This window comes from Wyeomyia smithii, chromosome 1 (assembly GCF_029784165.1).
Source record: "Wyeomyia smithii strain HCP4-BCI-WySm-NY-G18 chromosome 1, ASM2978416v1, whole genome shotgun sequence".
NCBI lineage: Eukaryota > Metazoa > Arthropoda > Insecta > Diptera > Culicidae > Wyeomyia > Wyeomyia smithii.
The window spans coordinates 30,666,176-30,693,066 of NC_073694.1; the positions used below are offsets into that span (position 1 = coordinate 30,666,176).

At 39.2% G+C, this 26,891-nt stretch overlaps 4 protein-coding genes across 5 annotated transcripts; 2 read left to right on the plus strand and 2 right to left on the minus strand.

The window, feature by feature from the left end:
* Window positions 1-5,658: 5,658 nt before the first annotated feature.
* Window positions 5,659-7,306, minus strand: LOC129730439 (uncharacterized). The gene is made up of 3 exons (XM_055689769.1): window positions 6,768-7,306; window positions 6,003-6,709; window positions 5,659-5,949 (listed from the first exon to the last, which is right to left on the minus strand). Exons 1-3 carry the CDS (start codon window positions 7,292-7,294, stop codon window positions 5,756-5,758), a joined length of 1,428 nt encoding a protein of 475 aa, XP_055545744.1. The 5' UTR covers window positions 7,295-7,306; the 3' UTR covers window positions 5,659-5,755.
* Window positions 7,307-15,758: 8,452 nt separating this feature from the next.
* LOC129718244 (uncharacterized) lies at window positions 15,759-18,365 on the plus strand. The gene is made up of 3 exons (XM_055668819.1): window positions 15,759-17,000; window positions 17,061-17,240; window positions 17,309-18,365. The coding sequence occupies exons 1-3, from the start codon at window positions 16,822-16,824 to the stop codon at window positions 18,204-18,206; spliced, it is 1,257 nt and encodes a 418-aa protein (XP_055524794.1). The 5' UTR covers window positions 15,759-16,821; the 3' UTR covers window positions 18,207-18,365.
* A 4,416-nt stretch (window positions 18,366-22,781) lies between these two features.
* Window positions 22,782-23,825, plus strand: LOC129734051 (B-cell CLL/lymphoma 7 protein family member B-B). Its single transcript, XM_055695773.1, has 2 exons — window positions 22,782-23,489; window positions 23,553-23,825. The coding sequence occupies exons 1-2, from the start codon at window positions 23,084-23,086 to the stop codon at window positions 23,669-23,671; spliced, it is 525 nt and encodes a 174-aa protein (XP_055551748.1). The 5' UTR covers window positions 22,782-23,083; the 3' UTR covers window positions 23,672-23,825.
* LOC129734042 (endoplasmic reticulum membrane-associated RNA degradation protein-like) lies at window positions 23,790-26,827 on the minus strand. Of its 2 annotated transcripts, XM_055695756.1 has the most exons (4): window positions 25,821-26,827; window positions 25,075-25,762; window positions 24,337-25,011; window positions 23,790-24,207 (listed from the first exon to the last, which is right to left on the minus strand). In XM_055695756.1, exons 1-4 carry the CDS (start codon window positions 26,047-26,049, stop codon window positions 24,063-24,065), a joined length of 1,737 nt encoding a protein of 578 aa, XP_055551731.1. In that variant the 5' UTR covers window positions 26,050-26,827; the 3' UTR covers window positions 23,790-24,062. The 2 variants fall into 2 exon arrangements, with proteins under 2 accessions (XP_055551731.1, XP_055551729.1); XM_055695754.1 differs by having other exon boundaries at window positions 24,337-25,762; window positions 25,821-26,826.
* Window positions 26,828-26,891: the final 64 nt, after the last annotated feature.

Below are 26,891 nucleotides of genomic sequence, written 5' to 3' on the forward strand. Positions count from 1 at the left end.
TTAGATAGACAATTTAGTTGCCTAAAACGTTCTATGCGTTGCAAAAATGTACACCTTGACACACACTCTTGAGTCCGAAACATTTTCGGTGTAGGTTGGTCACACCAAGTTCCCAAGTAATACTAATATAAAACTGTTTTCCAGTGAAATGAAACCGGTTATCAAAATTGATCCATTTTTCGTAAAGTTCTGGCCATTTAAAATTCGAGAGAATTTTATTTATCTCAATTATTTTGTCTACCCCCTATATAAATCAGGATACTTTTTTGGCGCAACAATTTCGTTGATTTGGTTTTTTAGTGTAACTAAAATTGTTTGTTGGGTAACAGATACTTTAAACTTAAACAGTTCCAAATTAAACTAAACAATTACCAGAGAATCACTAATAGACTGCCGCTATGCATGTCCATTATATTATAAGAGTTGGCAAGCCATAGAAAATGCATTTTATTACAATTTCGTATCATTGCTTTTTATGAGATGGTGCAAAAAGTTTGGATATTTTTTTAAAGTTCTCTAGTACTAAGTTGTCTAATTCATCTGTTCTTAGGAAACTAAAAACTATAAATACCTTTTTAGTTACCATTTTTTCTCAGAAACTCAGTGACACCCGGGACGAACCTTTACACCACCCGCAACAATGCTAAATCTTGTCGAATAGCAGCACCCAACAAATACCTAGCGGCAAAAGCAACTCCTGGGGTAGGGTAGGAGAGGTCTCCTTCTTTCGGGTCTCCTTCTTTTGGGTCTCCTCCAGTAACCAGTCGCACTGACTTGTGCTCACCCTTATAATATCGATAATTATCGTTAACGTCAAAAAATTAACGATAATATCGATGAACGGCGTTTATCGATATTATCGATAAGTTTCCCATCACTAGTCATACTGCAGCGGTGAAGACGCGTCGATAGAGGCGGCGAAACAGAACGAGTAGTGTTTTGACGCGCGTATATGTACGCGGTAATACCATATTCAGACTAAATCTTTTATTGCCAGGTGCTTTATATTTGCTTTGTTTTGGTTTGGTGATTGAAAAAAGAAAACAAAATACATTTTCATTAGAAAATGTTAAAATGTTTAGAAGAGGGTTGTGCAGTAAATCCATGTTCAGACTAAACCTGATATCGCCAAGTATTTAATATTTGCTTTATTTTGGTCTTAAATCTTAAAAAAGAAAATAGTAGATAGAAAATACTATTGGGAAAAATTTTCAGGTCATCAGGAAAATAGCACTGATATTATTGATTGATATTGTTGAGTTTTGATTTGAATGGCCAGAAATCTAGCATGCTGAACTTCTTTGGTCGCGAAAATGCAAAACGCTGAGTAACTAGCTGTGCTCACATGGGTTATTCAAATCCGAACAGATATTATAAACTAGTTGAACGTTGCTCAGGGTCAACGGGTTTAAAATTCAGAATAATTTCTTATATTTTTTACTACGTCTTTAGCGCAACTCACTTCAGTAATATTATTTTATTTCATTAAAAAATCTCTATGCTTACTAAAAACGTAATTTACCGTGCTTGAAGAAGCAAAAAAATCTTCATTGGACGAATTCATATTTCCTTTAAACAAAACCGTTACTGGAATCTAGGAATATGACAACACAACGCATTTACGACGCTCGCTCTAGTATGTCATAGGAAGCTTCACCCAACGTTTCTGTTTATTCCGCTTCTCAAACGCTCAACGCTTCGCTTCATTTGACGCCTCAGTATGTCAGAAGCCTTAGACACCGAAGCAGCATTCAGTGATCCAAGCACGCTGCCGCGCCCGCACTCGAGCACAAACAAACCGTTTCCATGATTCGGGTTATTCGTGTTGAAAGAGACTGTTCGCACCTACGTGAACCCTCATATGTAATTGTCAAAATGTGCGTGATGACAAAAGCAAAAATATTTCCTTCCTTCTTTTTCACATACAAAATCCAAACAAGTATCAGCAACACCGTCAACGCGAATTACAGTAGCCGCTCTCTCAGCTTCTGCCTCTCAGCAGAACTTGCCATCGGCAAGCATATATCCAGCGTAACACTGGAGAAGTGGTTTCACTGCGATGAACTTTAGACACAATACACTCTCCGCATGAACACGAACGCATTCAAGAAATGTCAAAAATGTCTGTTTTGCACGACGAATCAGCAAACTCTATTCATGTTATCGTTTGCGGTTAAAATGGACATTTTTCAGATGGCGATGAAAAAATAACTAAGACAGATAATTGAGTTGGATAAATCTCCCATTAATGGTAATTATATTATCTTATTTGCGTGTAGGCATGTTTTCAAGCTCTTTCTTTGCTTTTTTATTGATTCCTCCTCCGTTTTCGCGACAAAACTGTTGGAATAGATCTTGCGCTTCAAGTTTGCCCAGAAATTCTCGATGGGACGCAGCTGGGGGACGTTGGGTGGATTCGCCGACTCCGGTACCACATCGATATCCAGCCGCTTCATCTCCTCCAATGATCGCTTCGAGTAGTGGGCCGATGCCAAATCTGGCCAGAAAACCACAGCCGCACCTTCTTGGGGAACTTGGTCTGTGAAATAAACTTCACCTCGGTGCTCACTTCCTTCGTGGGGGAGGTAAAATACGAAGTGCCCTGCAAATCGTTCCCTTCCAGGGTGAGATAGGTCTCGTCGTCCATCACCACTGCCACGTCGCAATTCGCCGGGAAAACCGACTTGACCATCTTATTCAACCGCTGTCGCCGGCTCCGAGACCAGTGGACGGGACTGCCGCTTTCTGACATGTATGTCCATGTTCTCCAGATACTTTTTCACTGTTTTACCGCATGCACCAACCTCCCGACCAAGTGCACGTAGCGATTTAGCCTCTTTTCCCTTGGTCTTCCACTTCAGCATCCTTCTTGTCGCTCAGGGTCGTTGGCCGTCCGGAACCGGGCTTTCTTTCGATGCTCTGATCGTTGTCCAATAGTGTCAAGATGTTGTAGATGCCGGAACGGGTATACCCGGCGTTCAGAAGTGCCGCACGATGTCCGTTTTTGACGCGGCGGGGTACCGTTCTTTGAACGCGCACACTTCTGAACGGAGTAGCTTCACTTTTTTCGCCATCACAGTTAGAGTTTGACTGATAGAGCTGTCAATTTTTGTTTTTGCTAACTCATGGGTTACTATGATTGATGATGTATGAGTAGTTTCGTCAGTGCGATTAAAGGTAAACCCATGAAAAATCGGCAATTTTTGTCCCTTTTTATAACGCAAACGTTAATTGTGAATTGTTACTGAATTTCCGCTTAGGAAATCTCTTGAATGCGGCCCTGTCTTAACTCGATTTCGATAGATTTAAGATCACCTCTTGTTTGAACAAACTATTGGAGCGAACTGTTCAAACGATGCACTGTAAAATCAATGTAGGATAGAACAGCGAAAAACGAATGCGAAAGCGTGCAGCAGAGTTTTGTTCGAAGTTGCATATCTGTTCTGTGCTCAAACGGTAGCGTAGGTCTACATAAGACCTTTAATTGTTTATTTTCAAAATCCCGGAAAACTAAAAAGTGATATTGTGTCTGAGACATGTCTGCATATCTCAAATAGTAACAGGGTTGTATCAAAGACACGACCGCACGACGTAGGACTACGGTATATTTCTATATTTTTTATCTAACAGTGCAATTTTATCTACTGAGACATTAGAGGGCTTTGAACAATAATTAATATAAATGAAATATATGAATTAAACCTTTTTCATGTTGGCATCTCCACTTCACAGATATTCGAATTAGAAAAGCATTTGTTCGTAGCTTGTATCGAAAAGACAAACATTTAAATTAGCGAACTAGGTAGATTCTTCCTTTCTCAGTAAACAGCAAATACGAACCTATTCGGTATTTGAGACCAGAACAATTCACTGCACCGGCCGCTGTAGAAGAATGAACACCAAGAAAAATATGCTCTTTTGCAAGGCTTTCCCGCTATCAGAAACGTTTTGTGAAAGAGAAAATTCAACTAGCCACTTCAATTACAACACTTTGAGGCAACAAAAGGTGCCAGTAGCCGATGACACTTGTTCTCTGGTTATTCTGGTCAGAATTTCAGCCATTTTAGTACTTTCGCAGTAGCCATGCACTACTAACAGCCGCCAGCATTACGGGTGAAACCGGCACGAGATGACCGGCTATTTTGCCTTTCCTCCTTTCAACGGCTAGCACCTAGCGTCCGTATGTCACTGGTATGGTTCTAGAATGAAAATGATGGGATGAAATGTTCGAGTGGTACCTTTTATATCAAGGTTTCGTCAGTTGGAAAGAGGGAGGAGTTAGAAGAATAGGGAATGGTAAGGAAAGTATAAAGGCATCGGAAACAGAAAGTGACCTCGAGTTAAACAACAACAACAACAACAAATCGTTTACATAGTCAGATCGGTTGTATTCGTTAGTGTCGGCTGTGCTTGAGAAGAGAGATAGTGATAGGTTGTTTTTGTTACATAAATTCAACCGTCAAAGAATTTCTGATCGATTGATGCTAAAACCTCGATAACCTGATTATAAATGACTGAAATATAAGCGCTCAAACCTGACCACTTTTCCCTGATTTTCCCTGGTTGACTAGATTTTCAAATCAGGTACCTAACTTCCAGATAGACGTAGTCCTACGTCAAAAAGATGGTTTTGTTTTTCATTAGTTAATATGCAATCGCCGCTAAAAGTAGACCTTTGGGGTAATCAAATGATCTTTGTGCAGGGAGCACAAACATGACTTATATTTAATCTGTACTAAATTTGACCTAAAGTTGAGGAAATTTGGCAGCAAAATATTAACTTAAAATTTCTGGAGCGCCTAACAATTTTTTTAAACCTGGAGTTCAACTAATATTTTCAAAAATTTAGGAGTTTCCTCTAAAACCAAAACTGGCTAATTCATTCTAGTTGCTAAAAGAACGTGTAAAATTTGTATTGAACCGAAATCAGCAGTTTTTCTTGATGAATTAAAAAAACCACTTCAACAGTCAAGCATTTGTTACCCCTCTCTCTAACTTGTTTGTTTATAGTATACAATAAATATTTATCGCCTCCTCATCTTGCAATTACCCAATCTGTGCCTCCGTCGCCATATAAAACTGTTGTTTGCCGACTTTGTGACACACTTCCCTTATCTTTGGCAAAAACCGCACGGCACGTCGGCACAGCTGTGGTGTCCGTCAGTAAACGCTTCCTTGATTCAACTCGAGGTGATCGATAAAACAAACCAAAAACAGTAAATTTTGTGAAAGAGGCAGTGGGTTCTAATTGATCAAGACTGTCTAATATAGTATTAGTAGAAACGAGATCACGCTATGAAACCAAAAATTTCCAGTTTTTATTTTAGTTTGCAGTACTGCAAATTAGGAGTCGTTATAAACCTGAACTTTGAGGGAAAAAAGCACGACACATTATTACGTCAAATTACCACGCTTTATCATTCCTAGGCAAACATCTGTAAAACAAGATAATACTTAATATCATCCCATCTAAAAGTCATCCGCTATTAAGAGTTAGTTATCTTGCATAACGTTTAATAATCTTGTAATAATTGCTGCCATCCATACAGCAGCGGTTCCGTTCAACTTTTTGTCAAATCATCCACAACTGACGAAGCGATTGTAAACTGGCAGCAAAGTGTACGTTGTTTCGGACGTTTTAATTAACGAAGCGATAGATTTAGCACCAAGTCCGAGTTCGTTTTATTTCAATTTGTGACCTAGTCCCCGTTCTGAATCATGACTTCCAACACCAAAGAAGCTAAACGATGCCCAACTAGTCGAGCAGTCCATCGCGATCAAATCGGGTCATCAATTTGGTTATAGCTTTTCTGTAGCGATCGCCGTTATACTGAAACTGCCGCAGACTTTTGGCTTTACTCTCGTCAACCATGGCATCAAGACTAATATCCAAATCGGCAACACTTTCCATTGTCACTATCGGTAGAATTGAGATTGCGGCCACGAGACCTACGAAAAACCAAGCATGAACAAGGCCTTAACCTGTGAGGAAATATTCGTACTGAAATAACTCATCCTTTTGATCTCCAGCTGCACGTCAGCGAGGGATGGAATCGGCACGTTACTCCCTTTCAAGGCTTGCGCCAGAGCGGAGTGATACTCTTTGATTAGGTTGCCACGTTGGTGCTCGCGCACTTCAAACGTAGGACAATTAACCAGCGAGTAATTCAGATCAATTCCGGGACTCGTGTAAACGCTCAACTGGTAGTCCACAAAAATAGCTTCCTCTGGTCGGCCATTCAAACCGTACCGGAACAAAATATTGTTAATCCACAGATCCCCGTGGTTGATCACTTTGAACCCATCGGAAAACTTTTGATTTAAACAGGCAACCACGCGTTCCCTGTAACGCGGTCGCATCGTTTTGAGTTTATCCAAAATACACCGATCGAATTCTGACCATTTTTCGGCACACCCAATCAGAGTGTCGAATCCACTGGCAAAAATGTCCAGCACTGTATTGCTATCATCGGTCACGTGCGGGTTCATGAAGCCATACTCGAACTGTTCTTCCAGCTCTCGGCGCTTTGATGCCCCACTGGCGGCAAGCAGCAGAGATGAAGCATGAAATTTTGCGATTTTTCGCATTATCACCACACAATGATCATAATCCAATCCACCGCCAGTACGATCTGCCATGGTGAACCCGATTGCATTCAGATCTTGGAAAACTATCATTCGAATCGGATCGGTTGTGGCGTAGTACAATCTACCAGTGGAAGAAATTATTATTCTAAGACAGTCTAAGAGCATATTTCAATCAATACTTTGCTGCAAACAGTTCATTATCCACCAACGCGGACAGTTCGGGAACAATAGTGCGAAACATTTTCACCTCCTTATCGAAGGCATTCAGCAAGCCAACAATTGACCCTCGGTGTCCCTTATCAGGCAAACACTTAACGATCAAGGAAATCTCCTCGTCCCGCCCACCGGGCAGCCGTTTGTAGCTTACCCACATCCGGAATACATCACTCAGATAGTTATCACCTGCCGTGGTAGCACTTCTTATTAAAAACTTATTGACTTTCACTGCCACCCGTCTGGGATACTCAAGACCGCTCTCCAGTGATCTGAGAATCAAACTTTCGTTCAGATAGACCGGTAGTAGGGCACCGGAATCTTTGCTGGTGGTCATACTGAATGGGAAGATCGAACTGCTGCATCCCTCGGGTTGGTGAGCATTTACATAGAACAGCGTTGCAGCGTTGAGTACCGGGAAGTCAACAAAGGCCTGGGAACTGCACATTACAACAAATGTACCATAATTGCACACCTTAAAACTGCCCATCATCGGGGCTCAGTGGGTAACTTCGACATGCAATGCAAACAAATAATAACGATAAAACGGTAAATCATTGTCACGGTGGATCATTAGCTAGGGCTGGTGTGTTTATAGTTAGAGAGGTTTATGATTTGTGTATGTTTTGTACAGTAGAAATAGTTTTGTTAGCTGTCTGCTATTTTTATATCCCTCTGCGAGTGATCTTTCTCTATCCGGTAGTTGCTCAGATATTAAGGATTGCAATACTACTACCAACAGTTGTAATTCATAGTCTACGTCTTACTCTGTTTTTATCCACGTGTAATTTTGATGTGGTGTACTTAGTTCTTATTAAAACAATGTTTTTGATTAAATTAGAGCTTAATGACCCCTCAGGTTAAAGGCTCTATAATAAAAATCAATCAATCAATCAATTTAATTAAATTCGCCACGTTGTTGCTGAAGTACCCATTCGGCTGTCAGATGATGACAGATCACCAAATCTGGTCAGGATTTTTGTGCGTTGTGTATAATGTTCAGGTTTTCTGGCCTGTACTTTTTTGAGGTCATTGTCTTGTTTGTAACGAGAACTTGAGTTTTCTGTTCGCACTATCTCTAGTTTCAAATTAGATAACAACCTTCTAGCACACAACAGCCGAAGGAATAAAATATCACGGTATTGTGTACATTTTTAGCATTTCGCATTTGTGTGATAAATCGTACAAGTGTGTACGGCCTTCGCAGCAAATTTTATTTGGAACCGTAAGTGTTGAAGAATTATTTTCTGATTGCCGCACGGTGCAAAAACCGATAACATACAAGGAACTGCGAAGTGCGAATTTGCAAAAATAATTATGGATTTTTGAGAATTCAATTTCGAATATTTTTTAGGGTTTCTTTTTATGATTTCTCGGCAGACTGAATTTCAGCAATTTTCAGCTAATTTTTTTCCCATTTTTGACTTTCTCTCGTCAATTTAAATCTGATTTGTTTTAGTTTTTTTTGTTTGAGTAACTTTTTTTTATCTGATCAGAGGATTTTTTTGACTTCGTATAGTGATAATTTTCCACCTTTCTTGGAACTGCAATGATGGTCGTTTCTAACATTTTTGAATTTATTTAAAAGTCGGTTTTTTGCATTTTTTTGGCCTAATCATTAGGTACCTCTTTTCTTGTATTGAAACACTATTCTAGATTAAATTTTGGAATTTTTTTTATATTGCTGTTGTTAATCTCTTGCTGGCTTTAAAGTGAACTGCGTTCAAGCCACAAATGGCCGACTCCGAGTTACCACGTGGTCGACTTCGAATTTTGAAAGACACAAGACAAGGTATTGGTTAATGAGTCACCTTGTGAAAACGCTATTTTATGTTTGCTATGGTTATGCTTTTGGAGCGACAGGATGCAATTTCACACTAGTATAGAGTGACAAAATAGAGAATTCAGAACTTTAAGTGCTGACTATCGCAGAAAATGGGAAAATGGAATTCTATGTACATTTTTTAAATGTATTGATGCACAAAAAACAATTCCTCGAGTATGAACCTTTCGGTTTTTTCCCTACTTGTTATGTGTTATGATCGGAACAAGTTGTTAAGATCATTTGTGACTGTATTGCGGTCAAATTTTGATAGAGACGAGGATTTTTTTGTATGGAAAGCGGAAATCATACATAAACTTGATCGGAATCCAGCCCCTCCCCTACTTTTAGGGGCTGCCCTCTCATTTGTCATACGCTTTTGAATATCTTTAATGTATAAGGCACTTGATGGCAAGTTCGGTGAAAATAGGTCAAGGCATTTCGTAAATATGGTGAAATATGTATATGAGGGTGGGACAAAAAATAAATGTTAGCTCCCAAGCACTTTTCGTGTTCGTCATGGGTCCTATAATAACTGTATAATTTCCATACGATTTTACATGGGAAATGCACTTTTTCGAAACTTATTCTCTGGAGATGTCCAGTTACCTCCTAAAACTATATTGATACATAATATTTGTAGGAAATTTCCCTGAAAAAACTCTTCTGAAGACCGTAAGATGCTACGATGCATCTAGAAAAAGTTATTTACCCCAAACTGATTGAATGTCTGGTGAAAGGATCACCATTGAATTTTCATGATTTTCAAATTGAACACAGCTACAGCATGCTGCTTTTGCAAACTTACTCAAGGATGAGAAAACAATTCGCGTGGAATTAAGCTTGAAAGTGTGATTTTTGCTCATAGGATCTTCGGAGAAGCCTCCAAGATAAATTTTACGCGATATCACTTCTTGTAACAGAATTGCTAGAAAAATTCAATGGTGAGCCGTTTGTCAGATATTCAATCAGTTTGAGGGAAATAACTTTTTCTACACGCGTCGGAGTGCCTTACGGTCTTTAAAAGAGTTTTTCCTGCAAATGTCATGTATTGATATATTTTTAGAAGCCAACTGGACATCCACCATGCACAGTTGTTATAAGACTCATAAGGAACACGAAAATGGGAGCATGGGAGCGAAAAAATAACATCATCGCTTTTTGCCCATATAACCGTGTCCCAGTCTAATAGATCGCAGCAAACTGCGACCGCGAGTGGAACATTTTCTAGTTTATCGTACTAAAGTGCTAAGAACCGGACGAATTGAGGGTCAAATAAAGCAGAGTCTATGTTTAAGAGTCCCTCAAAGATGAAACCAGAGGAACCAAATCAGTGTCAAACGAGGGTACCAATCGAGCAATGTAAATAAACAAGGTGATAATGTTAGGAGTGGATGAAAAGTGTTGTAATTGAGCGTAATAAAGAATATGTGTTTTTCCGAAGTTTTACTTACAGATTTTAATCCAACATTAAACCTGTACACTGGTTCACTTAAATTTAACAAAACATCACCGGTAAAATCTTTCAAAACTGTGTACCTTGTGAAGAATTTCAAAAAAGGATATTCGCTTATGCATGGTGAATAACAGAACTGGCAACAAACGGCACAAAAACTGTGTTGCCGAAACGATAGATTTTCTCTTCGCGCGACTCTATATACCATAGACTCTGAAATAAAGTGGTTGTGTGGTTTCTGAACGTTTTCGTGTAAAATGAAGGATAAAAGAAAAAGGAGTTCACAGTGTCACCATGTAGCGGAGCATGGGAGCATGCAACGTTGGGAGTCTGGCGATTGAAGAGAGAAGAGTCCGAGTTGGGAGAAGTGAAAGTGGCCTTGCGTAGGCAAAATTGCAGTAAACTTGCCGTACTTTGCTATAGCATGATTCAGGCGGTAACATTAATAGGAATCGGATGCGTCGTCGATACCGTTTGGTTTCTTGCCAGAAGTATTAGTGTGTTTGGTCAAGCTATTTTGTTCAGGTTCTACTGCTACCCGGGAAGTGCAGAAAGGAGCCAGCGGATTGTCCCGTAGCAGATAAGTAGCATTTTTGTTAGAAGTTTTCCGATGTGCTTTGTTTTTTGTTTGTGTTAAAGTCGCACTTAAGAAAAAATGAACTGCAGCGGACATGATAAAAAGTTTTTCGTCAAACATTTCTCATTTTTTTTCGATATGGGAATATTTATGTTATAATTTTTTTCGGAAGATTAGTGCTTTTCTAACCAAGTAGATTTTCCAGAGTTTGCATATAATTTAAAGCCGTGATCCAGATTCTTATGACTTAAAGAAAAGTGTTGTGTGTTTCAGAGTAAGCAAGTGTTTACTAAACATTTTGATACACTTGGAGCAAAACTCTTTGATATTGTCTGGATCAGAAGATAAAAAGCTGGGATTGGTAAGATCGTTCCAAAATTTTACTAGATTTTGACCATAATCATGAATTTTAATGTAATATATTTGTACTTATTGGAAATCTTTTAGAGGCTGATAAGGGGCCACATTTGATGAAACAATTCTTTTGCGCATATGCCCTAATGTAAATCTACACGGAGTTGTTCAACTTTGAAGTCTCTTGGATACTCTTGCATTAAGTGACTCTGATTAAGTGATCATACCACTCAAAGCATTTCTATTGGTTTTATTTAAAAAAAGTACTCTCTTAGCTGTGTCCCTCCCAACGAAATATATTACTTTTTACATACGGATCGGTTGGTACAGATTGTCCCCGTTCTTAGATTATATTGTATTATATTGCGCTACACAGTAGGCCTGGCCGTTGACAAGAAAAATGTATGGAAATCATTATTTAAAAAAAATTGTGGATACCATTTTCCAGGATCCTTTCAAATACTGGCTTTGATGTGTAGATTAGACAAGACTAGACTAGATATGACCGTGTCCCAGTCTAAAAATCAAAACCAAAATTGCAGAGATTGGTCACCAGTCGAAAAAAATCGACCCGTATTTTTGTATTTGCTTTTTAGGGTGTCCAGTCTTAAAACAGGGTGACAATATGTTTGAATTTGTGTATTTCGTAGAGGGATCAAAAATTTTCAAAACGGTTTCAAACGCTTGGTCGCAGCTCAACTGTTTAGAAACTGTTAGTAGACACCTGAAACTTGAAAAAAAAAACAAGGACCCAGCCCGGGAGCTCCTGGGGGTAAACAGATAACGACCAAAAAAGTTGAAAATAATGATTTCTCATTTTCTTCATTTTGTTATGTTTGATCTTCTTTTTTCCACCCATAAAACCACAAAACCACGCGTTTTTCTGAAAACGCAATCAAAAACGTTTACAAAAATGTAATACACTTAATAAATGTTCTGTTATCATGTTCAAGAAAATATTTTTAGGGTTTTACTTTTTCTAGAAAAAAGTGCATTTTTTTACTATTTATCATCTTCATATTCCGATATCTCAGGTATAGTACCTGCCACAGTCCTGAAATTTGGAACCTTTCTTAGTTGAAGTGCCTTCTTTCGATAAAAAATATAGAGGCATCACTTTTCCGATTTTTGTCCGCCTAAAATCCTATATGTAGTGCAGTGATTCTACAAGAACAGTTTTTGCATGGTTTTGATATATTTCACAAAGCAAAATAATATCAAGTATGTAGAGCATTAATGGGTCCGCTTATATCTAAATTTGGTAGTCAAACTGTGTCTTATATTTAGACAAAAAAGTTTTAGAAATCGATTGGTAGGTGTTTCAATCGTTTTGGTCCACCAAACTTATAAAGCGTTTATAGTTTAGTTTTGGTCAAGTATATGGTTCACAAATATTGGATAACTTTATTTCGGTGCCTTCCAGCCGCAGTTTACGTTTAGTGCAATTTACATTTTGTTACAAAAACGCCGTCGTGCTTTCCCATCAATGGTCACTAGTTCAAAGACTCTTTAATTTAGCCTTTAACAGGGTCGTCTACAACAAGTGACAACAACTAAAGTGATAAATCCCGCCTTGAGAGCATCCTTTAAGGGTTTTTCTTATTGAAGATGTGCCGAGTTGAGCAGTTATTTATCGATTTACCAGCATGGCTTGAATACACTTTATTGTATCACTATCTATGCCGTGCGTTTCCATAGTTGATAGTGATATTTAATATCAAATGCTCCTTCAATATCAAGAAAAGCTGAAAAGCTGAAAGCTCACTAATATGTGTAACGCGTCCGTGCTTGATTTGTTAATGCAAATTAAAATTAACTCAATGGATTGGCACTCATATAAACGGTTCTCATATGACGATTAATTAGTTTATCCATAATCAGGGATCGTCTAACTACTCAGAGCTGTGCAAAAAATCTTCGTGCGTCTCGCAGATTTTTGTGCACGTCTCCAATATTTGGAAGGAGTAAGAGACGAAGGAGAGAGAGATTTTATACTTGAGAGTCAGAGATCGGGTGCTACTCATTTTTTTGCGTGCAAAGCACACGCCGTTGGGAGACTGCACATAAATTTCTAAAGAGACGAGTAAGAGCAGTTCGGATTGCACTGTACATTTCGTTTCCAAAGAGACAAGTAAGTGCAGTTCGCATGTCACAGCACTCTTTATCCGTCTCTTTCCAGAGATGTCTCTGTGCAATTTTGTGCAATTAAAGCGTTCGAAACTTGCTACGAATGTTGCTTTAAAATCTGTGTAGAGGGATGAGGGGCATAATAAGCACACGGAGTGAAATGGGAACCCCTCTTATATGCGAAACTACCCATTTTTTAATACAATGTGGTATGTGGAACTGTTCCGCAGTTACTACAGTATATCTTGATGTAGAACAAAGTGATTTGTCTGTTTAAAACATGGAAATATACTGAAAAAATCAACTTGGTTCCCGGATGTTGGAAAAATTATTATTATTGCGCACTACAAAATAAGCTTATACGGTCGTGGCTCAATCAAGTATGTAGACACATCAATATGACGTATGGATCGTACCCCAAATTTCACCATCATTGACGTTTTGATTTTAAGCTATAATTAGTGTTAAAATCTCATATTAACTTTAACTAATTCGATAGGAGCGAAATGGTCACCTATAGATGGGGTGAAATAAGACAAGGTGTGTTGTCACATAAATTTACCTGAAATTCATCTCAGTAGACTTGTGAGACTTGTTCTGTTTCCATAGTTAGTGTTTGTTTACAGTGATGGTGCGAACATATATTAGAAAATCTTTGAAGCCGAATCGGTCAGAAAAAGGGACTACAGGCAGAATTGGCCACCATAAGACGCGACGGGACAGTTACGAAACAAGCTGCCAAGTATCATGGCATCTCGCGACAAACGTTGGCCCATTAGTTGTACTTCTACACAGATATGTTTTATAAGAGTGCTCATTATGCCCCAGTGGGAAGCTCATTGTGCCCCACACATCGACTGATTGCTAGTTTTATAAGCATGAATCTAATTTGTGTTTTTCACCATTGTACGATAAACTTTTCAATTTGTGAATAGTGTACCTTTAATTATGAATAGTTAATTCAAGTTTTGCACTGAAGACAGCCCTTAATTTTTTGTCGTTTTCCATGCTTAAATCAGCAACCGAATTAGAAGCCCATTATGCCCCTATTCCCCCTACGAGTCAGCAGGAAGCCGCAAACGAGCAAAATTTTCACACAGCACAGGCATAATCAGGGTTGCCACTCACATTTTTAAATACATTTAACTACTGCACAAGAAATGTAAAGCTAGCTTAATTTTGTTGGTTTCGTTGGAAAGTCGAGAAAGTCCGTAATCAATGATATCTTCAAAACGTCGAATTATAGAGCATAAGAAGCACCTAGAAAAGGAACAATTTCCTCTCTTAAATATGTAATAAACTAAACTAAATTAAATTTAAAATTCTACTGTAAAAGATGTTCTTTGACGCCTCTTTATGTTTAGGTGCTATTTAACTATAAAAGCATTAAGCTGTGCCTTCATTTAGTGTTGTAAGATCAATTTTCTTCAATCTGTTGTTCAACATAGAAGCATACCTTTCAAAACAATAATATGCGTTGTACGGTTCATTTTTCACTTATTGAAAAGGTGTGATACTCATCCTCATACAACACAGATAATCGTTATGCGTGAAAATGTCGAAAAATAAAATCTGTATAACTACAGATTAATCTGAATATGTGGCATCACTGGCTGTGATAAAAAACTCTCTCAACATAGAGGCACATAAAGCCCAAAAAATTTTCTGAGGTAGAAACTACCGTGACTGCGGGTAATTCTGCGCAGCATGTTTCCCGCGCACTTATCTTAAAAAACTATTTTTCAACAGAAAAATTTTACTAAAACACAGTTGATTTGTGTGCTTTACCATGTGCATAGCATAGTCTGCTATAATAGTACAGAGATTAGGTATGTTTTAGTAAAATTTACTGTAGCAAACAGTTTTATAAGCTGAGTGCGCGGGAAAATTTGCTGCGCAGAATTACCCGCAGTCACGGTACGTCTTTCTGCACTATACTGGGGTAAATTCTGTGAGGTCTCCTGAACGACACGAAAGGGATCCGAACTGCTTTTACTCGTCTCTTTGGAAATTGATGTGCAGTCTCCCAACATCATGCATTCTACTCGTAAAAAAATGAGTTGCACCCGATCCTTGAGTAAGAGACACTCCGGAAAGAGACGGATAAAGTGTGTTGTGACCAGCGTTGCCAGGTATCCAGATTTGGCTGGATTATCCAGAGTTTTGGACATGTATCCAGGTAAACAGCTTTGATGTCAAATTATCCAGATTTTTCATGGATGATCCAGATTTTATCCAGATTTTATTTTCTCTGTTCCGCAAAAAGGTCATCACTTCAATTTTGGCGCGAAATTTTGCAATTTTGTCACCTCAAATTTTGCGTACACCAAGACTTTTATCCGAAAAATTAACCTTTCACCCCACGAAATGACTGCCAGATTTTTTCCAGATTTTTATTTTGCCTTTTCCAGATTTTTTAAAAAATGACCTGGCAACGCTGGTTGTGACATGCTACCTGCACTTACTTGTCTCTTTGGAAACGAATGTACAGTGCAATCCGAACTGCTCTTACTCGTCTCTTTAGAAATTTATGTGCAGTCTCCCAACGGCGTGTGCTTTGCACGCGAAAAATGAGTAGCACCCGATCCCTGTCCATAATATAAACAAAAATAGGTGTTAGGCTTATTGGTCTGAAGGTTTTCGGGACTGTCTTATTCCGTCTTCCGGCCTTTGGTATAAAAATAACTCTAGTTGGTCTCCAGTTTGTAGTATTCGACTCGCCTTACAAATCTCGGCAATCGCTCTAGAGTCTAGCGCGTAATTGGCTGTATTCCACCTATTCCCGGAGACATGTGTGATTCTGTAGTCCATACTACCTTCGATTTACTGCATATCGAGCAATCAAGTTCCGGGGATTCAATCCAAGTCGCATTTGAGCTTAACTGTTCTCCAGTATAATCCTGGTCCTCATCTGTACTAGCCATCTCAAACGCTTTTAAGAAAGCACGCGCGAATCCCATTGCGTGTGTCTGTGTTCTTATCGTCCATTATGTCTAGCATCCGTATAGTTAACCAGGTTATCATCCCACAGCAGCAGTTGCGTGCTTGAGATTTGCTAAAGATAAGAAGATGGTGATTTGCGCCCTGTTAGCACAAACTTCACCTTGCGACACAAGCACAAGTTAGGTAACAATGAAATAATAAAGTTTTTTAATATTTATACTAAGTGAAAACAAAAAACGGAGTTTGAAGTTCGAAGTTTGAGCAGAGTAGAGAGCAAACTCCTAGAGTTTTGACACAAACGTAAAACGTTTGACCAACAGTCATACTGCTGGACAAAAATTGTTCATTACTTGGAGGAATCCAAAATACTTGAATAGTCGTTTATCTTCTTCATTGGAGAGCTTCAGGCTTACAGTAAAATACCAAATATCTCACTGCCCAGCGGTCTACTCCAGCAATAAAAATGTCAGTTATAATAAAAAACTATTCTCGCCACGCGCAATGACAGTGCATTTTATTAGGACAGCCGTTCCAAATTACTCTACACCCGTCAATCAGTGGATACGTATTTCATAGTCATCGTATATCCATTGTGAGGAAGCTTCTGCTGATAACGGAAAGACGCCCGACTTGAAACAATTCGCACGGTATCTTGTATGAGACACCAAACGAGTTTCACAGGAAGCCAGTTAACAACCGGCTACACAATAGGACAGATCGTTTTTTACCTCTCAGAAGATCATGTCAGTTTCAAATCACATCAACGTCCCAAGTTATCTGGACGATGAACTTGTGAGAAAATCGCTAAGCAACGAGTTCCCCAGTAAGGACTTGAAGGTAGAGAGTTTGGACATTTCACCAGCAACATCAAGTGGGGATAACTATTTGAGTGATGTATTTCGCATTCATGTTAAATTCCGGTAATGTAAATCGGTTCGAGGAAATCGTGCTTTCATTAATAAATGTTCGTCGTTTTGCAGCACCTCACCAACGGATTCAACGACGCAGCAAATATCCTTGGTGGTAAAATGCTTACCTAATACCGGCAATCGGGGATCAGTCATCGAGGAGATGATCGTCTACGAAAAAGAGGTGGAAATGTTTTTGAATGTTATACCACAGCTGTCGAAAATCGCGAACAATGAATTTTTCGCCGCCAAGTGAGTGTCCTACTAAGTGGTAATTATTTAGTCAGCGTGAAACAAAACAGAAAGATTTTCCTACACAGGTGCTACTATGCCACGCGTATTCCGGAGCGGATGCTGATATTCCACGATCTCAAATCGCTGAACTACACCATGGCCGATCGTCACGCCGGTTTGGACTTCGACCATTGCGCGTTGATTATGAGAAAAATTGGAAAATTTCACGCCGCGTCGATGCCGTTTAGCGAGCGTAACATGGATCTGATGAACAAGTACTTCTACTTTAGCTTATTTAATCCATCCGAAGAGAAACAAACCGACTGCATTAATGTACTTTTTGAAAAAGGTTTGGCAACTCTCATTGAAGTGGCTGAAAGCAATTGGAAGGGTTTTGATCCAAAAATAACAGCAAAACTTAAGAAACTACTACCCACTTACATATCAAAATTAGAAGCATGTTTAACGCAAAAATTTAACGATGGATTTAAGGTGCTGAATCATGCAGACTTATGGTGCAATAATATGCTCTTCAAGTACAATGAACAGATAGGAAAAATTGAAGATGTAGCTTTCGTTGATTATCAGCTTTGCTTCTATTCAAGCCCTGGAGTGGATCTCAACTATGCCATCGCCAATTGTCCTAATTTGGAGACTCGCGATAGATCCGACGAGCTAATCGCTATCTATCATCAAGCACTAAGTGAAACATTAAAATCTGTAGGTTATGCGCAAATTCCGTCCCTGGCTGACGTGTACCACGAAATTCGGAGAATGGAATTTTTCGCTTTGGTTTCGGTCGTTTCGGTTCTTCCAGTCGTGATGATGGAGAAGACAGATTCGGTTGAAGCCAGTTTCGAGGCATTCTACGACGAAGATCAAGCGGAAAAATTTCGCCGGATACAGTACAGTGGTAAAAGGTTCCAGGCGATAGCGAAGCCTATGCTGGAGCAATTTGATAGGAGAAATTTGCTGGATGTATAGTTTCGAAGTTGAGGGTCCTGTTCTTACAGTAAACTCACTTATCAAAGCGATTCTAGAACTGCTTGATGACTCTGAGAATCACAAATTTGATTCACAATGTTTGACTGTTAGATTAAGGGCCAGGAGATTGTAAGCAATAAACAGTAGTTTTTTGTCAAAGCGATGATTTCGGTAATTTATTAATATTTGTCCAATAACTGAAATATCTCCAATCACAGAACATTTTCGAAAAACGCAAATTTATCTTTTGCAAAATCAGAAAGACTTTTGGCATACACACAATCGTTTTGCTGGCCATGACTGTCCGGCAAAAAAAGAATTTTGTTTCCCACTGTTTTGCATTAGTCCCTCTTAACTATGCTAGAATGGCAGAAAAAATCAATTGAGAAAGTTCGCGAAAATCATATATCATATCATTAAAAGTGATATTTTTTTACCGTGATAAAATCGAAAAAGCATTGTAATGGTGAATTGTTAATTCTTGTTTTTCATCGCCGTAGCTAAGATTTGTTTATTTCAATGATTCAGATGACGCCACTATAAATGAAGTTGCATCAATTCAGCTTTCTACGCGCCATAATCGCGATCGCTGAAATATGTGTTTGTAACATGCGAACCTCTCTGATTACTTCAGTTCTGGGTTTTCTTGAAGAATTTGCAACACAAATGGTGCCAGATATATTTTTCGTTTGATAAAATATATGATGATTTCAGACTGACGTCGAAAACCCATTAAAGCCCTATTTACAGTTCCAAGCGAAGCGAAAATCTCATACAAAATGTTCATTCTTTCACACTCGTGAAAAATGCAACTTGCAAAAATTTCACTTCGCTTGGCACTGTAGACGAATTCGATCCAGCGAAATCGAAGGTTGTGGATCTTATCTTTTTCACTTGGGTTTACTTTTTCACGCATGCAAACGCTAGTGAAAAATGCAGCAGCAAGCGAAAACTTGCGTGCGTTTATATTCTGTCAGTTGCAGCCAATGTTCACTTCGCTCGGAGTGTAAACACGTGAATTTCGCTTCACTTGAACTGTAAACTGCAGGTTGGTGAAATACCTGCGTGTTCCACAAACGGGTTTTCACTATAGACACTATATATAGACCTGCGTAGTGAATGACAGCAGCACTAGAATCGCTGGTTTTTTTATATTCTTGTTATTTGTTTGATACAAATTTTTCGTCATGTTCATTTTGGCTCGCACGTTTGACAGTTATTTTGGCTCGCTGCGATTCAGTCCGCAGGTCTATATATATAGTGTTTATAGTTTTCACGACAGATTTCGCAAGCGAAAATTTACGCATTTTCACTTGTCAAATCTTTCACTTCGCTTGGAACTATAAACTATGCTTAATGGAAAATTCACTGTCATAATTCACTGTCATATGCGGTTGTCAAAAAATGGGTAAATTCAAAAATGTGGAATGGGTAAAATTGAACGCATTAGGAAGACATATTCTTAGAAAAAAATGGGTCATTTTTAACCCATTAATGGGTGAAAAAATACTTCATGTGTCTTTTAAGTTTGCCATGTCGATTTGTTCGCACGCGTTACTTCTACGATCTGTTTCGCTCACTATTTGTCAATAATTGGCATGGAAGAACTAAAAAAGAGACTCTATGCTGCGTCGTTTGCCTTTTACGCGCCATAATGGCGGGCGCTATAATGCAAAGTTCGTAATAAATTACACACCCTTTTGACAACTCTGCTTACGTCAGTTTGAAGTCTCCATATATTTTATCAAAAGAAAAATATATCTGGCAACATTTGTGTTGCCAATTTTTCAGAAATCGCAAATCTGACGTAAGCAGAGAGGTTCGCACATTACGAACACGCATTAAAGCGACCACCATTAAAAAAAGCAAAGCCTTGGTGCTACATTCCGTATCGGAATTCGACCTTCTGTTTACTATACACAGACTTCGCAGCCAACCGTTAAGTGTACAGGACAATTGCGGGGCTAGCGCTACGATCCTACTGACACTAACAGTCTCTCCCGAGACCAATGATGGTGATCGGCGATAAAATCGGTGATTAACATTCGAACTTTTTTAACGTGTGAGTCAACTTCGTCTCTCAGTCGGTTCTAACATTTATCGTACGATAAGCCAGTCCGAGTGAACCAATTCGGAGATTCGCTGAGATAATTCATTCTCTCTCAGAGATGGAATTTGCAATAGCTCTACAAACCGACGATTCACTCTTCGCTGATAGAATCCAAGTGTCAAAACAAAAGGGAAGAATCGCGAGACGATAATTATCGGAAAAAAGAAGCGATTGCGATCGCTTGAACAATTATCCCCCTTTCTTTCCGAGTCGCAAGTGTTGACAGTAAAATAGGTTTTTCATCGTTTAACAATATGTTGCCTGCTGTTGTCATTGTCAACTCAATGTTCTTTTGTTCGTCGGTTTTATTTGCATCGAAGGTTTGTTCGCTGATGTATGTTGGCCGATATCAAAATTTTTCTTGCACAAGCAAAAAACCTGCACAAATTTTGGAAAAAAATCCGCAAATATAAATAGATTCGAAAAAAGCTTGCAAGCTATGCACAAAGTAACAACAAATATTTGCCATTTGAAAAAAACAAAATCGGCAACGGACTCTAGAAACCTGCATTACACAGACAATTCTGTAAATCTGGTATCCCTGTTTTGTGCTGCCTTTTAGTTGGTCTAACGCTTGCAGTTTTTTCTCTCTCTGAGTTTTTGGTTTGTGATACAATTTTACGATTATCGGGACACTCTCACTCACAAGGTGATTCAAACCAAAAATTTTCGTTCCACGGCCCGATCGGATCGGGAGACGATAATGAATTACCTATTGAAACCGATGAGAGAATTGAGAAAGCGTATGAGCAAGCGACGATAAACTCGCATAAAGTTAATAGGCTATAAAGTTCACGGGGTATTCTTTCGGCAGTTTATTTGTCACACAAGTTCTCTTCTCGAGAGACGATACAAAACATCGCGTATTATGCGTGATCAGAATCCAATAGGATTCTCTCATGATAATTCTCTGATACGATTTTAACCATCCTTGCCCGAGACGAGACTCGAACCTACGACGACTGGCTTGTTAGGCCAGCATCGTACCTCGAGACCATCTGGGGAGCGACCGCCATTATGGTGCGTAAAAAGCTGGATACATCTGCAAATAAATAAATATAATTGAATTCATTGTTACTTCTTTTCACTTTTTTGAGTGATAATCACAAAATTTCCGTTTTTGCATGGATGCAGGTTTTATTTATTAATGGGTAAAATTTCACCCATTTTCTAGAAAAAATTCATTGTACCCAGTTTTTGACATTTTGATCGGTATACCCGTTAATAGGTAAATCGAGTTTACCCATTAAAAGGGTTGGCTCACTTTTTGGCGAAATGGTTGAAAAGGTACCCATTAATGGGTTTTCGACTCTTACCGTGTAAAGAGAATTGTCAAAAAGGGTTGGTATTCATTACAAACTTTGCATTATAGCATCCGCCATTATGGCACGTAAAAAGCTGGATAAAACTCAGAACTCAGAAAAGAATATCTTGTATTTTCATTTTTAACACACTTTCAAAGAGGATTCAAACTTCTTGAGTACTCTGTACATAGATACACAGAGAATGCAGAAGAAAAAATCGATACCAAACACTATCGTTCAAGGGAAAAATGAAAAATAGTTTCAACCCTTAAAAACCTGTTTGAGTAGTTATGTGAATGGTGTACCTCTTAATTTCAACATGTTATTGCGCACTTTTCTCCAAAATGGACACTTATGTCGAATTCGTTTTCGCGACGGTATTACAGCGTTCCCAAACTACACTTTTTAGCTTGAGAAAAAAACAGTTACAGGGTAAAAAGTGTAGTCCGAGTGTAGCTACACCACAAAACGAATACATAACCCATCGTATTTTTTGATTGCTTGCTTCGAATCGTATGCGGCAGTGCTGCCGAAATACATTATTACAAAAAAAAAAAAATATAAAAATATTGGAATTTTAAAAACATCTTGTTTGTGGTTGTAATAATTTATTCATGTACGGATATCTAAAGTGTTACGCAAAACATTAAATAATTTCCACTCTCGATTGAATATAAAATTTAAAAAAATAGAGTTTTCACAAAGACGAGATAAGATACACAAGTATCAGATCTTCATATACCTTGCGAACTTCCAGTAGTGAGGCGTCCCCGAACGACTCCCACAATGTAATGTGTGTAATGTGCATAAACTATCAAATACGAGCTTGACAATAACAACTACAGAAATGTCTTGTCAAACTATACAGCTTCAGTGAGGTAAACAATTATTTGATATTTTGTTACGTCTTGGTTACATTGCAATTGTAGAAGTTTAGAATAAATACCTAGTTTCGTAGAAATAAATAAGCCGTATGAATAAAAGCGTTTGCTTTACTCATCCCGTGCAAATCTTACGGTAGAAGCAGAGTAACTTCTTTTATTCATACAGCCTAATGTATCCTATCAGCTTTCGTTTTAATTTCTGTGGCTGCATTGTTCCACCACCAGCCACCGGCGTCGCATGATCGCAAAAAGTCAACACCTTTTGGTTGCCTGACTTTAGCAGAAAGCCGCTTCATGCATGACAGACGCCTTCTTTGTGGAGTCCATTTTCACATAGTGCATTTTTCGGTCCAGCCGTGAGCCTGAGCAGTGAAAACCAAAATAAACTGCTGAAGAATTCACCTTGCAGCAGTGAAAAGTTCGGTTTTTCGTTTTCTACTTGTGTAAGGTGTACCGCTGGTGTCCAGTCAAAAGCCAATTGAACTAGTCAATCGATTTTTCTCGCCGTCTGCTAAGTGGGGTACTTCTCGCCTTCCCCACAACCGACGTCGCGGCCGGGAACGTGTCGTTTTCTGTGTTATGGTTGGTGTGTCGACGAAGGATAAACCATTCCCAAACATGTCCCGTAGTGTCCGTGCCGAAACTCGTGCCAGTAAGAAAGATGACGTTAAAAAGTTTATGCTCTCGATGGACCGCGTCCGCCGTTGGGAGAAGAAGTGGGTTACAATCGGGGAGACCTCGATGAAAATCTTCAAATGGGTGCCGATCTCGAGTAAGGAAAATAAAAAAGGCCTACTGAAGAATGCCTCCGGAGTCGGTGGTGTTAATGCCAGTAACGGCTTAAGCAACTCGGTTACCAACGCGGCGACAGTCAACAGCAATAGTAACAGCAACAGCAGTGAAAATAAGGAAAACAGCAGAAAACCTGGCACAGATTCCAACTCGAACTCGAATTTTGCATTGACTACGGAGGATTCCAACACCTGTGAGTTATTGAAACTTTTTGTTTAAAAGAAAATAAATTACAACTATGATTACTTTCTTTTAGGTTTCTCGCTTGTAAGCGATTCCCAGGGAGCGACTGAGTTCGTCTCTAACATGCCCTTCTCCGAAGATTCAAACTCACAGGGCTCCGACAGTGCACCAAAGCGGTTAAAAAGTGACTAAAAGCACTGTTGAACGTACACAAAAAGAAAAAGATTGACCCATATTATTCGTAAGTTATCCCATCATTAATTTCCGTTGTTCGATATTGATGATTGATTTGTACAAACTTGCTGTGAGAATGAAAAAAAACAGTGTTAGCAATTAGTTCTAGATATTCTACATAACTCGAGATAGGATGTAGGCGTCATTTTTCGCGAGATCAGCCCTTTTACGATAGTACGAGCAAAACACTTGATGAACTGTTCGCTAGATTTGAAAAAAAAAACACTGATCTCTACCAGCGTCTTGCAGACACAGATGAACTTTGCTGTTACCTAGTAATTTTATTTATTTCGACGATAACATACCTTCAGTCACATCAATAAACGTTTGAAAATACCATTTCGCTATATCAGCACAGCAGTAACGCTAGGTTTTGTCTACCTTTAACAAACAGCTCCCGTTTTGTCGTCTCGTACAGGGGTTGCCATGTGTTGCTCTTTGTGTGTAGGTTGCTAGCTGCATTTTCCGTATATTTTAGAATAAACTTTAAAAATCTGCAAAATGGAATAGCATAGCAGAGATTAAAGAAACCTATATAATAGTGTAAAACAGGCTTAATGTTTGTGGTGAGAAAAAAGGAAGTATGGGAAACTTGAGAAATCCGTTAGAAAGTACAAACGTACCGTAGTATTATCGCATCATCCCCAAGTGCTTCCGATTTCATAAGACAGTAGAAAATCCATCTCGTAAGTCTCAGCACAAAATCTAACCCTCGGTTTATCGTAGAATACATCCGAAGCATATTCTCCAAAGTGTTTCTCGCTCTAGACCGCAGTTGTCTGTTCTCCAGTGCCCCCAACCGAGTGGTTAGTGATTCATAGAGGTTTTTCGAAGCTGTTTTCAACACTGTACATATCCGTGTTAAAATTCCAACAATTTCTTCCTCGTTTGGAGGACGGTAGAAGATCGAAACTTCCACCGGAAGCTCATTGCTGGGCAGGAAGGGAATGTCTTCCATGTGGTCAACGCTCAAACCAGCTAGATTCGTCGGTATGGTGATTGTACTGATCAGATCAACTGCTTTTTCACATTCTTTTATTCTACCTCTGCAGACTGAGTTTGGATGGAATTTGCTCTTATAGGAGAAGCGTCTATCCGCAGTCAGTAGCAGCTGTGCACTTAGTAAAGTCGCGCTAGCTATGCTTCGGTTTATTTGGTTTAATTCCACTTCGCCATGGCTTATTTTATCTCTAAGCCGAGGACCATTGACGGCCGTTAAAAGGTCGTATACGAGTTCCATAAGTGATGTAGAGAAATGATCGAAAACTTTATTTCGAGCTCCCAACGGATCGATTTGGCTAAAAATGGTGTCCATTATTATATAGTACTCATCAATCTTAGCTCGATAGTCTACATCGTACAAAGTACCATAGAGCCTTCGAAGACACATTTCCAGATGGGGTAGGGCCAGGCAAACGCATTGATAGAAGTGACCTTTTCTATAAAGCTGTAAAATATGCTGCCAGTGTTGTGAATCTAGAAACACTTCGAATGACGATTCATCAAACTGAGGCAGATCCATCCGTTGCACAAGCGCACCCAAATTCTCCGGGTAGACGCGATGCGTAATCTTGCATTTCTTTCGTTCTATTATTTCTCCACTGGAAATCAGGAAAAGTAGGAGCGCGTTAGCATACAGCGGATTTATCTCATTTTTCCGCGGAAAACCGTGCCACAAAAGATTCCGCAAATTGATGCCATGCGGCGTACCTACGAGAAGACGAAGCAAAAATATCGGAGTTTCACCCAACACACCGGTTAGTGGCTCTGTCATTAGCAGATCACGCAGCAAGTGTGGAGGCGAAATGCCTGTTTCGGTTTTAAACAGATTGCCTAGCGCATATTCCGTAATCGACGTCAAAAGTAACACGTTGGTCAGTGCTTGTTCCGCTGAGGTAGGGTCGAAGATTAGAGACAGTAAATCCAGTCGATTGGTCCATGCGAGTTGCTCCGCCGAAAAACTAACCTTCGGGAGGTACTCTAGTAAGTGATGCAACCTTGGTGTTAGAGCTCGGCAGTATTCGTACGGAAGGGGTTGGTTGTGTTTCACTGTTCGGAAAGTAAATGGACTGGAGAAGAGTGTTTGTCACTCGTTTATTTGTGCTACCTGCTTTTCCATCGAAAAAAGTCTCCACCATTAACCAGTTCACCGTTTCACCATTTCCACTAAAGCTGGACGTTTTTTCATGATAGTTCTGTTCTATCAGTAGTAATTCTTTGATCTCATTGCTGAGGAAACTTTCGCACTCCTCCGCAGGCTGCATGTTTTTCGGTACTGTTTTGTTGCTCCAGCAGTTATAAACATTGTCACACGCACACACGATGCTGTGTTGCATTGAACATCGTGTGTCGAAAAGTTGTGTCACGTACAATAACAACTTTCCTTTTTTTTTTAAATTTATTTGAACCGCATCCGAGCGAGAGTTTCAAAAATTAGCACTGTACTTAAAAAATTTCGCAGAAACAGATAACTTTGAACAAATTTTTGTAGAAACGAAAAAGTAGAAAGATGTGTCTGAAACATGACCGCATGGGTAACATGGGACTATGCAAATTGTTGTTCATCAAACCCTCAAATGACATGGTTGCACTGAAAAGGACCGGTTTTATTTTTTTTTAACACAAGCATGATTGACCGCCCGCGGATGCTACTCCGTTATTACCAGATCAGCTGTAATTACACAGAGAACCAATGGATGATGCTTGGGACTAACATTCATCCTCAATGTGTAAAAACTGGTCACCTAAATCCCTATATTAGGCAAAAGCTCTCGCGTACCCCTAGGAGTACGCGTACCCCAGGTTGAGAACCGCTGGCTTAGAGCATGACTGCGCGCAATCGTACCACGACGAGTTCAACTAATGTTACGCGTTATGTTGGCTTATTACTATGTTGAGCGATGAGTGCCTTTTTGTCAAACACCGTGACGCGTAAAAGCATAAGTAATGTCGAACTTGCCTCCGCGGAGCATTCACACCCGGACTACACTTTTGTCCTGTACTGTTTTTTTTTTTTTTATTTTCCGGACTACACTTTTTTGTATCCGACTACACCGGATATCCCGGACTACACCCGAAAAAGACAGGGTGCAGTCTGAAAACACCAACAACAAAAACAAATGTTTTCAAATGCCGTACGAAAAATATGACAGCTGTGTGTAGTGTCGCTTGCGTGTTC

Excerpts from the sequence above, each read along its gene's own strand:
- LOC129730439 (XM_055689769.1), bottom strand. The coding sequence starts at position 7,294 with ATGATGGGCAGTTTTAAGGTGTGCAATTATGGTACATTTGTTGTAATG. Across the intron at positions 6,710-6,767 it reads AATGAACTGTTTGCAGCAAA|ATTGTACTACGCCACAACCG; the intron begins GTATTGATTGAA and ends TTCCACTGGTAG. Across the intron at positions 5,950-6,002 it reads CAAAAGGATGAGTTATTTCA|GTCTCGTGGCCGCAATCTCA; the intron begins GTACGAATATTT and ends GGTTTTTCGTAG.
- LOC129718244 (XM_055668819.1), top strand. The coding sequence starts at position 16,822 with ATGTCAGTTTCAAATCACATCAACGTCCCAAGTTATCTGGACGATGAA. Across the intron at positions 17,001-17,060 it reads CGCATTCATGTTAAATTCCG|CACCTCACCAACGGATTCAA; the intron begins GTAATGTAAATC and ends GTCGTTTTGCAG. Across the intron at positions 17,241-17,308 it reads AATGAATTTTTCGCCGCCAA|GTGCTACTATGCCACGCGTA; the intron begins GTGAGTGTCCTA and ends TTTCCTACACAG.
- LOC129734051 (XM_055695773.1), top strand. The coding sequence starts at position 23,084 with ATGGTTGGTGTGTCGACGAAGGATAAACCATTCCCAAACATGTCCCGT. Across the intron at positions 23,490-23,552 it reads TACGGAGGATTCCAACACCT|GTTTCTCGCTTGTAAGCGAT; the intron begins GTGAGTTATTGA and ends ACTTTCTTTTAG.
- LOC129734042 (XM_055695754.1), bottom strand. The coding sequence starts at position 26,049 with ATGCAACACAGCATCGTGTGTGCGTGTGACAATGTTTATAACTGCTGG. Across the intron at positions 25,763-25,820 it reads TTTTTTCGATGGAAAAGCAG|TGAAACACAACCAACCCCTT; the intron begins GTAGCACAAATA and ends CTTTCCGAACAG. Across the intron at positions 24,208-24,336 it reads GATGATGCGATAATACTACG|ATTTTTAAAGTTTATTCTAA; the intron begins GTACGTTTGTAC and ends TCCATTTTGCAG.